Below are 12,270 nucleotides of genomic sequence, written 5' to 3'. Positions count from 1 at the left end.
TTAACTTTAAGTTTTTAGTTTACGTTACTTCTCTAGACGTAGTAAGTTAATTTACTTTACGTTTCTTCTTCTACTACTACACTACTTATTATACTACACACACACACACACACACACACACACACACACACACACACACACACACACACACACACACACACACACACACACACACTTGCACATGCGTGCACATATGTGTCCATAGTCCCATCCCTGTAATTCCTCAGAATTTTCTGCAGTTTTCTACTGTAAACTTGTAAATTCTACCTGCCAATTACTGTAATTGCATAAGGCTTATCTGAATATTATCATTGTTGTTGTTCTCTTTAGGTATTGGTTACTACTTTATTTGATGTCAAATATCAATCCGTTGGCTTAATGGAAAATGAATGATTTATGCTTTAGTACCCAAGCAAATGCAATGGGTTTTCACGTATGCATAATATGTTTTAAAGTAGCTAATGAACAAATTACACAGTAATAGGAAAAAAAGACAAAATAATTGGCTGTTTACTAGTATGTGATTAATAATTTTTTATCTTTATATATTTGTATCACTGTCTTCATGATCTTGTATATTAATTTAATATTACTTATTCCATAAATTATTAACATACAGCCTGATAAGGTTGGTATTTTCTGTAGAATGAAAAAAAATTGTTTTGGTCTTCTCTTTTATTTTTTATAGGTATTTCGAGTACCTTTAGAAGAACGAAGATACCGAGAGATCAGTACTCATCGGTTTGGTGAACAAGGAGAACAAGCTAAAATCTGTGCAGAAATCATGCAGAAGACTGGTGCTCATATTGAAGTCAGCTCATCAAAGGATCTAAGCCTTACAATTTTAGTTACAGGAAAGGAAGATGCTGTGTTAAAAGCTCGTCGAATGGTGGTAAACGAACTACAGACCCAGGTTTGTTTTTGAGCAAATATATTAAATATTATGCTACACATTTTTATGAAATGAAGAGGGGACCCCCCCCCCTCCCCAAATAAAGAATTGGAAATAATAATACTGTAAGATTTTAGAATAAATTACATTGTGGTATTACTATCAATTATGTCTGCAAGTAAAATTTTTTCTGTAAAGTTTATTAACTTAACTTTAATACTCATTATATTCTTTATCCTTGTATATTATTAATTCAACCATTTAACTCCAATAGCATTATATTGGCCAACACATAACATTACATTAATAATAACTAATAGTTCATTAAATATACCATATCTGAAACACGCAGCATGATAATCATGAGACATTTTAAAACAGTTTTTTTTGTCAATTTATTTATAATGCAATGAAAATTGCTACATAAAGTTAATTGTACTATGTCATTATGCATGGCCATATTTACTGTTGATTTACATATACTGAAGCCCTGCATATTTTAAGTATCTAGCACTACATCTATCATGGCCTGTCTCAAGTTACAACAGTGGGAGTTCTTTTATACAGAAAACTAAGTGAAAAAGCAATTATTTCAATAAGATAAACATTAAGAGGAACTCATTAAGTTAAATTGTTACATTTCTCTGGCAAAAAAAATAACCCATTAACTTACATGATAGATAACCTGCATAATCTTGAAGCATAATCGTAATATTTTACAATCTGCAATCTATTTGCTGTATAGCTCTCTTCCTTCCTTATGCACAATTTTCACACAAACTTAAATTATAAAGAAGAAATGTGGAAAGTTCAGTTTTACATTTCTTGATATCACCACCTTCAACAATGCATTATTTTAAACAATTTGAGCAGAAAATAAGCAACAAACTTTACAGTTTCCAGCTTTGTTCAATACACTGATGAATTGTATATGTCTTAGCTCAAAATTTAATGATTTCTACCATCTGAATAATAAGTCCAATGAAGAAAGGTACTTTATTTGGGCTAGCAGTTTAAATTTTTTTAATGACTTCAAAACAAATGTTAATAAAATTTGTATTAGAAAAAAATTGAAATACAAATATTTCAGTTCTAATTTCATTTTGGAGTTAATTTGAATGTAAATATCACCCAGAAATTTCCTAAACTTGATGTTTTGTCTCTCTAAAAACCAGATATACGTGGCTGAAAAGGGTTAAGTAAGTATGACATTAGTAATAAATTTGTTTATTTCAAGCAGACTTATTTTGGTGAAACTACCTCCACCGATAAGTGTATTATTGAATATATTTTATTATAAAGGCTTTTTTTTTATCATGGGTGTTTTTTAAAGAACTATTAAAGAAGGAAAATTATTGTTTTGGATAGGCTGCTGTTTGTATATCTATCCCAAAAGAACATCACCGATTTATTTTGGGGAAAAGTGCCAAAAAATTGGCTGATCTTGAATTGAGCACATCTACAAAGATTTCTGTCCCGAGGCCTGAAGATCACTCAGATATGATTAGAATTAGTGGAACAAAAGAAGGAATTGAAAAGGCTGCACATGAAATCCAGGTTATTTCTGATGAACAAGTGAGTAGAATTTCTCAGTGCCTTGTGTATTTCCTAACTGGTATTGTGGGTTAAGTTTGCTGTGTGGTGATACATTTGTTATTGTAAACAATTATTTATAAGTGTATTAAATGCAGCACTTTTTATGTAGTCTAGTGGTACACTTGTATTCCTTAATCATGAAAAGCCAGGCAGAGCATAAAGGATTAGATATTTTCCAAATAATAATTCTGGTAGCTCAAGTGTTTTTTGAAATGAAAATCTATAGGGTTGAATTGTGAATGTATATTTATGTGATATTGTGGTATGAACTGTTTCTTATTGGAATGGATACCTCTAGCTCGATAGCTATCAAACATTTTCGTTTGTTGGTTGTTTTTTTTTAAAGATAATTTTGAAGTTTTTGTTCTTTTCCAGCACTTTTTTACTTCATTGAAACTTTCTAGATTTCACTGTGACATCCTAGTCAGAAATCCTGCTTGTATATTTGGGGAATTGGCCATTAAAATTTTATTTTTAATGTTTCTAAAGGTTTACGTTTTGGTAATGAAACTTGGATTTTTTTTTTAATATTTTATACTCGTGTAAATACGTACACAATTTAATTTTCTAGGATTACACCAAATAACATTTTCAGTTTCAACTAACAAATACTGAGTACCTGTTAACTATTTTGCAGGAGTCAAATATTTAGAAAAAAAATGAGCTTGTCAATTCTGAATTAGATTTACTCCTTGTTTATATAAACAGCTTACATACTATCACATGTGTAGTAATGATCACTACATCACTGGTAGGATGCATAATGGCATACAGTATTCCTAATACAGTTTTCAGCAACTGAGGGACTAAATTATATCGGGAAAGATGGAAGTTTACAATGCAAAAAGTTGATATTTAAAATTAAACAATCAGCATACTGTAATAATCTTGGCTTTATATATTACCAGCAGTACTGCGTATGTTTTTGAACTAAATGCACTGGATGGTGGAGCACTAAGATAAACTTTTGGTTATGTCTATCATATAAGTGGTTTTTCTTTTCTGTTTAACAATGTTTCAAAAAGAAACAATTCCACTTCATTGTATTATTAATGTCTAAATGTAAACTTGCGTTCCATTTATCTTCTAAATTAATTTGTCCCATTTTCCACAAGTCACAGGCACCTTCTTGTTTGTGGGCTTTGGGCTGGACTGCAGTCCTTCAAAGTCCGTGTCTCCATATCATTAGCTGTTGACCTTCTGCTAGATGTTTGTAGCATTTTCATTTTGTAGATTTATTCTTTTTTCCAACTGATCTGAATTTTGAATAAAATTTTCTTATTCAAGGACGCAAGTTTTGTTTGCTTCATGAACTTCATTTCAAATAAGACCCAAGAACCATACAAGCAGGTTTCATGCAAAGAGACTATAGCACCTTTGAGCTCTTGTGTAAGTTGGTTAAAGGGTGCCAAAATATTAATTACATTTTTATAACTGTCCACTGATTCATAGTTAAAGACCTGTAGCATGTGGTAATGGAGTGCTTCATTTCTTGTAGCCTTTTTAGCAAGTAGTGTTAAATTCTATGTGGTTGAAAGATCTTGCATTGGCTGAAAGTTGCATTTCATGTAACCTGTACATGGCAGAGCTGGAATTTTAAGTGACTTACCAGCTTCCTTGAAACTGAAGTCATAGTTGAATGAACTCATTTGTCCTTGATACGATTAAGAATGTGCAATTTCAAGGTATATAAAATACAACCAGCATGTGTAACATTTGCATGAAAAGCACTGAATCTTCTTGATATTTGAACTATTATCCTTGGCCACAATGTGACATTTTCTTGATAGTTGTCCATTTATTCATCATATTTCCTGAAATGTTATGGCAATTCATTCCCCACTGTACTTGTAAGAAATGATTCACATTGCAGAACTGTATAAATTTTTTTAGAAAATCATCAAAACTGGTGTGAACTGAATGATTCAAGAAGGTTTAAGTGGTATTATTAGAAGTTTACATATTGATTTTGAAGGATATTTTACTTTTATCCTTTAAAAGGTACTTGTTCTTGGATCACATCTATGTTACGTCAGATAACTCGCACAGTAAAGTATTAAAAACCGTAATGTATCTTGACTCATGTTCATGCATTAGTCATAGAAATTCATCATCTACAATGAGATGTGGCTCCAAATCTAGCTCACTCACTTCTTTAAGAGCATGATACACAGCTTGTGAATTACCATTATTCTATGTTTTTTGTCATGCAATGTCTTAGGGTAGTTACTGTGAGAAATGAGATTAGAATATTAAATAACTTTAATTTGAAAAAAATGAAAGAATATTTTCAAAGTATTCTAAAACAACATTCATGATATTCCCTCCTGCCAGATTTTCTGCCAGACTTAAGTAATTTACATGTTTCATAAAAGTTCATGAGAAGGCATTGTATTCAATTCTATGTTTGTTATAATAAAGAGTACTTCATGCATAACTGTGATGTTCAAATAAAGAAGTAACTCCATGATAAACTCCCACTTTTTTCATAATAGTATCATTTGTATGATGCATCTTGGCCACCTCTTTGGCTTCAAGCTCACACAGTATTTAGTATTCTGTGGAAGCTGTTTAAAGAGAAATTGGTCTAGTATTTGACTGAAGCTGGATTCGAAATTGATACTTGGTTCACTCCTTTATTTAAATCTGTGAATCATGCAGTGAATTGTGTGAAATAAGCTAGCAAAGTTGCTTTGATCTTCATATTTTTATTCCTGAAAATTTTAACACACTAAAGCTGTTCACAATTCAGTTTAATCTGAATGCTTTTATAAAATTTACCTTTTGATTAGACATTTCTGTTTTTGAAATTTAAAAACTCAAAGACCTTCTATGCCTAAACTTATATAAAGCTCCAACTAATGATCTTGAATTAATACTGCTCAAATATTTTTAGAATTTTGACTTATTATTAAATTTTCTTTTGGTAGGCCTAGTTTTATATCAATATTACTATTAGATAAGGTTGGAACAATAAATAACTCGTCATCCAGAAGCCAAATTAATAAGATTGCTTAATGAACAGAATTACAGTTTGGTAAATAACTATATTTATGTCTTGAAATAATTATTTTTATTTACCTTCTTAATTTTTATCTGAATATATGTTAAATCTAACTGTCATGCTCCAGTATGTCATTTTCACTTTCAAGTAGCAATTTTAGTGTTAATGAGAGAAATGAAAGAAACTGTGTTAGACGAGCCATTCTATGGATAAATGTAAACATAATAATAATGATACAACAGATATGTTTTCACATTTGAGTATGAATTATCCAAAACAAGTGGTTTACATTTATTAGAAAACTAGCACTAGCTATGACAATGGATCTAATTGGAACTTAATTTCAGATTTAGTAGTGTGAAAGGGGGTATATATTTTATTGTTTTTGTTTTTTTAATATTATTCAATGGGAAATAAATATTTTCAGTCTAAGCAATGCTGTTACATTTTACCCTTCCCCTCCTTGTTCTGTCAAATAAAAGCACGTAAAAACAAATGCTGCTAAAACTAAATTTGTTCTGTTTTACTTAGAAAGGTATTAAGTACTACAGATGTGAAAAATAATTTTATTCTATATTTACAACTTAACATGTTAAATCAAAACTATATTGTATCCCACGAAGTATCATGGTAATTTCAAGTATTAGTTTATGAATAATTTGTAGATTTCAAATAGTATTTGAAACTTGTATTAGACCTGTTATATGTATGAACTTGGAATTGCATAGTACAACACAGATAAATTATACATGTTTGAGAATGCATCAAAACATATAACTCAAGAAAAATAACTTGTGACAGCACTAAAAATCATTGGAGATATTACCTCTCCCAGGTTATCTCTTAAAAGCAGATAAGAAACTAGTCATGAAAAAAAATTACTGAAAGGATTAACCATGAATACTTAAATCCATAATACCCTAGGCTTTGACTACCACATTATTTGTATGTTAGTAACTTTTAATTTTCAAATTGAACCATATATCTCCTGTCTAGAGTACAGTGAAATGCAGTAAAGTAACCTCATCATCAACAAGACTAAATATTTTAGTTTGTAAATGTATATAATTGTATAGAATTTTAAGGTTACTTCATTGGTGGGAATACTAACATTTATATTTGGACTTGGAAGAAAGTGTGCTAATGTGAGTAGATACTGCTTGTGTGACTAGCTTACATACTTGTCTACATTGGTTACTACTTCGATATAAGAACAGTTGGTGTACAGTGATACATATTTAAAAAAAAAGTATTAGTTGACAACACTGAATCACTATGGAATTTAATTTTCATTTTAAGAATGAAAAAAGTTCCTTTCACTTTAGTTTTTATATTTTATTGCAGAACCTCTTTTTCAGTAGAATTTTATAATTTCTCTTAATATCTCTACCCTAATACTATAATTAGCAAAATCATTGTAGTGAAAGTTAAAATATAAAATAAAATGAAATACTTTTTTTTCCAGAATGACTGCACATTGTAACATAATTACAATTACTTATCCTGAGGGCTCCAAGCAGTATCACATTTGATTTCATTTAAATTTATTGTTCTATTTGCTCTTTGAAAGGTTACTAGCATTAAAAAGCAGTAAATTGCCTAGTAAGAGCTAAAGGTAAACTGTAGTTAGATCAGTAGTTTTGTGAAGTATAAAAGCTTTGAACAAGTTTTCCTCTATAAATAAATGTTATATTATAGATTATACAATTGATTTGACTAACAGTAACTTCTAATTAAGAATAAGAAGACAAAATCACAATTATAGGTGATTAGTTGTTGCTGATCACTGAATTCAAGGCTTGAAACATCAAATTTGGTTTTACTGTGTGTTTTTGCTAGATATCATACAGAAAATAATCGATTTTAATACATGGTACTGTTGAAACAACCATAAATTCATGTAATCTAGTACAAGTTAATTTTTTTTAGTTGTTTTTGGAAAGTTTGAATTAATAATGAAATGTTGTCCTTGGTTAACAAAAATTATATTTCACTCCTTTAATTTTTGTCCTTCATCAGGCCAAGCTTGCCTTTCAAAGGTTAAACATCCCCAAAATTTATCATCCATTTATTTGTGGGCCATACAATCAGAATATTACTCAGTTGATGAGCAAGACAGGAACTCGAATCAATGTTCCACCTCCTAGTGTCATGAAGGATGAATTGACAATAGCTGGTGAAAAAGAAGCAGTGGCTGCAGTAGAAGATATCATCAAGAAAATTTTCCAGGAAAAGGTTTAGTGTTTTTATATTTAGTCATAAAGAATAACTTAGGAAGATTTTGATAAGATTATGCTACCTTCAGGATGGCATAATCTTGTTGATAAGTCATGTATTTATAATAGTTTTCTTCATTACTCAGTTAAGCTGTCTCCAAACTTTTATTTTCAAAAAAGTGGGATACTTGTCATCAAATTAGGATGAAGTCACTTAAACCATGTTTTGTGTACAAAAATTGTGATTTATTCATAATAGTTCATAGTCCTGTTTGATTTGGTTAATTGTGTGAGGATTGTATAATAGAAAAATTAGATAGAAAAAAAGAATTACAGCTCTTGCATAGCTATACATATTAAGATCATGATCTTGTATAATTTTAAGAGGTCATCAATTAGAAATAGAAAAAGCACAGGTCATCTGGAATGTCAGGAAGATAAAGCTATTCAGAAAAACAAATATTAAACAGGAATCAAAACTTAAGTACAAATAGTTTATCCACACCTGGGAGGCCTGTCTGTCATTGCCTATTCTTTACTATATTGGCTCTCCATGAACAGGAACCCTCTTCAAGTACCTCAGTACCTGACCAGTGAACACCTTGTGACTAGCCAACTAACCCAGAAAAGCTCTTGCCAATATTTGTTTCATTGCCAAAGAAGTTCTTAAAACTTGTCAAATATTAATTAGGTCTTTGTCAGGGATCACAGATTTTGTTTAGTGCAAAATGTTGGTGTTATTTACTGTTTGAACTAAGAGTTTTTATAATTTTGTAAAAAGTATGAAATAATTTGTTGAACAATGTTTCTTCAGATAGTTAATAATTTACTTTTCCTGTTGTGAATACTTGAATTACAATTAGTTATCCCATGTAGTGCATATCTAACATTATCATATGGTGATATTGCTCATTAATAGTTAAACACTATTACGTGTGAAGAGATAACCTAGTTGAGAATGTTAATTATAGCTTTTGAGTTTCTGGAATGGTTCACCATATATTACTGTTATATAGGTATGAGTAAACAAAGTATTGGTCATTTGGGTTTCAAACTTTCTTTGAACATAATGTTTGTGCTACTGAAGTGGGAGATGAAATGTAAATAGTTTTTTGTAAATGTGAAAGACTTGTAATGTTATTGTGAACCGAAAATTTATTTCCCTTTAGCATCAGAAATGTCAAACTGTATCTGTTGAAGTGAAGAAAGCTCAACACAAGTATATCATTGGAACACGGGGTCAGAACATTCAGGAAATCTTAGCTCAGACAGGAGTCTCTGTTGAAGTGCCTTCCTCAGACAGCCCTTCTGAAACTATTACTTTGAGAGGTGAACAGGAGAAACTAGGACCTGGATTATCGCTGCTTTATGAAAAGGTTGGTTTATCTCTTTGACTACTGCTCATAGCATACTATCGTTTAGTTTGGATGGAATGCTGCTAATATTACTATAAAGTACCTTAAAATTATGTATAATACCAATATTTAATGTGCAGTTAAAGAAAAAATTTTCTTAAACAAACTAAACACTGCTCATTAATAAACCATTTGAAAGTACTGACTTGTCAAGTTTTCTTATTGTAAGTGGTATATTTTCCAAATACACTAATCTTTCATTTTTATATAAGCTTTGTGAAATCTGAATGTGTTATAGTCTCTTATAATTTACCTGCAAATGATGAAAAATGATATTCCTTTGATTCCTTATACTCTAAGTATGTATATTTTATTCTTGAATAACTTATTTCCAAATAATAAAGGACTTATTTTACATCTGCCAGATTTGAATTTTATTCTTACAAGTCAATGGTTTATCTTTAAATGATGGTGTTCACCTTGCATCTGTTAAATGTGAAGGTGCATTATGGACTACTGAATGGCTTATCTGTGAATATTGGGATAGAAAGTTTGTTTGCATCTGTCAGATTAGATTATGTACATTCTGATCCATAATGTTTTAACTACAAATGATTGTGTAGTAAGTTCTAGTTTGTATGCAAGTGATATGCAGGCATGTCATGTATTCTATGTGCTTTCATCAATATAGGACATTTTAAAAAATTTCATTTAGCCTGTTTTTATGCAGTTTAGCATAAATACATGTATTGGAAAACCTTTGAAATTGTTTATCCTATTTGCTTTTGTATCTATTCTCTAACAGATAGTATCTACTTTGCCTACATGGATGTTGCTACAACTTTGCACATTGTGTAGAATAGGTTATCAATAGCAATGTTCTTAAGTGGCAGAGTAGATGATATCTAGAGGTTATAACCTTTGTTTGATGTATGAGAATGACCAGTCACATGTTGTTGCATATACGTAAATCGGAGTTTACCTGTTTTTGTACAGTGCATCCATTTTAGTAAATGTAAATTTTTACACAGCATAAAATACACTTCTCTTAGTTAATGTATTTCAATCAAGAAACACTTTTACGTTTTTGGCAGTGTAATATCTGGCACTGCAAGAACCAAATTTCTTGAGTATAACAAGCAACTTAGGATGATTAGTTTCTAGTTTAAATGTGAAAAATATTATGAAAGTATTTGTTGGTATGTAGTTTGTATGTATTTTTGTTTTTGTCATAGAATTATGCATATGACTAAATTAAATGTGTTTGGGTAATAATTTTTCAGGCATCATTTGTATTAAGTTAGACCACTTTTCCTCATACCATATAATTGGCTTCCAACATTATATGATCAAAAGAAACACTAAGTCAAGTAAATATTTCAGTACATTGGACATTTAAAAACAAAATTGAATATCAGTAGAAAATACTGTAGCACTAGCCTTTCTGATTTCTGAAAAGCATATTTTGATTTGATCATTAAACTATGAAATTGGTTGAAAAAAAAAGTTGAAGTTGCAGTATTGAATCTGACAGTTTTATTAATGTATATATTAATGTGTTTCTGATGTACAGAATGCTTATAAGCAATTTCTTTATTGTATTCAGCAGACTAATGTCTCATAATATTGTTTTTTTTACTTAAACTGATATTCAAGAAAATAACGGAGATTTTTCAGTATTTCATTGGGTATTAGCTAATGCTGTGTTAATACAAATGTTCTTGTAACATTATCAACAATTGTCAGAAGAGTAATGATGTATACTAGACAACCCGTGACCTGTTGGGTCACCCACTATTCAGAGGTTATAAAGAATTCAAGCTAATTTCAATCTTGCACCAAAATGGAGGTTTATTTTGAGATAATTAAATATTTCAATCCATTCATGATATTTGTAATTCAAGAAAATATATTTGATTGTTGATCAGGAGTAAAAGTAAAGACCATTTCATTTTTTCAAAAAAGTGAAGTCAGAGTTTTCAGGTATTGTGATGAACAAACCTTATTCACAGTTGATTCAAAACGCCTGAAAATAAGAAATAGCAGATAACAGTAATGTTATTCATGGTTTGTTAGAACGTAATTGCTATCAAAAAATCAAAAATGAAAAACATTTCATAATCACTTACTCGAATTACTGCAAGAAGCAGCAAAACTTGATAACTGATACACTACGAAATTCACCAAATGAAAAATTTTTCTCACTGTCTCACAGCAAATGATTTTTTGACTGAGAAAATTTTCTCATTTCCTTACCTACCATAACCAAGGCACATTATTGAGAAATTCTTCAAGATCTTGTTTTTGTCATCTTACGCCTTTTAATGAAGATGGGAACATTGAGAGGGAAATAGATTTGAACGAAGAAGTTTCGTAAAGAGCGCGAACGGTAGTGTGATGTAAAATTACTCATGCTAGAAATTTTCATAAAGGTGACCCGAAAAACGGCGCTAACTCAGTAACCCGTGGCCCGATTTTAAGTAAACTTGTTTTATTCTGTTTCTATTCTCATTTCTCATATTCTATTTATATTTTTATTCTCATATTCTGTACCGTTTTTGCTGTAATTACAGACAAACAAACAAAAAATCTCAGAGTTTTAGTAGTATATAGATATCATGTGGCTTTGTTCTGTGCTTTATCAAATAAATTATTTCATCAAATTTCAGCAGAGATAGGCTACAAAAAGCTTGCTAACCCACAAGTCAAGTAACAATGAGAGTTATTCAGCGATTAATCTTTTCTCAATAAAGATAATGTCAACAACAATTCACTTGGCATATAATTTAAAACTGCTATAGAAAATATACAGTGGTAATAAAAATGAAGTTTCAGAAACCTTATTCTGTTCCCTCTAGCCTGGTAATGACAAAGACCTTGTCGAAACGTTGTACATTTGCTGTTATGTTAAGTTTTTTCTTCATTACCCATTCAAGCCGTCTCCAACCATTATTAGACGTTTCAAATGTTTTCATTAAGCTTCCTCGAGCAATTACAATAGTGAATTTTGTGCATGTCGATTATAAGTTTTGTACCGTTTTTTTTGTAACTTTACCGTTTGTGCATGTCGATTATAAGTTTTGTACCGTTTTTTTTGTAACTTTACCGTTTGTGCATGTCGATTACAAGTTTTGTACCGTTTTTTTTGTAACTTTACCGTTTGTGCATGTCGATTATAAGTTTTGTACCGTTTTTTTGTAACTTTAC

General features: G+C 30.4%; 1 protein-coding gene across 2 annotated transcripts in view; it reads left to right on the top strand.

The window, feature by feature from the left end:
* LOC106464246 (vigilin-like) overlaps window positions 1-12,270 on the top strand; it is a 77,386-nt gene that overhangs the window by 9,160 nt on the left and 55,956 nt on the right. For both annotated transcript variants that reach the window (XM_013924374.2, XM_022391961.1), the window contains exons 4-7: window positions 689-913; window positions 2,261-2,467; window positions 7,512-7,727; window positions 8,878-9,084. In XM_013924374.2, the coding sequence (XP_013779828.1) occupies window positions 689-913; window positions 2,261-2,467; window positions 7,512-7,727; window positions 8,878-9,084 (855 nt within the window). The remainder of the gene's footprint in view (window positions 1-688; window positions 914-2,260; window positions 2,468-7,511; window positions 7,728-8,877; window positions 9,085-12,270) is intronic.

This window comes from Limulus polyphemus, unplaced genomic scaffold, assembly GCF_000517525.1.
Source record: "Limulus polyphemus unplaced genomic scaffold, Limulus_polyphemus-2.1.2 Scaffold1598, whole genome shotgun sequence".
NCBI lineage: Eukaryota > Metazoa > Arthropoda > Merostomata > Xiphosura > Limulidae > Limulus > Limulus polyphemus.
This window is presented reverse-complemented; position numbering and strand designations above follow the sequence as displayed.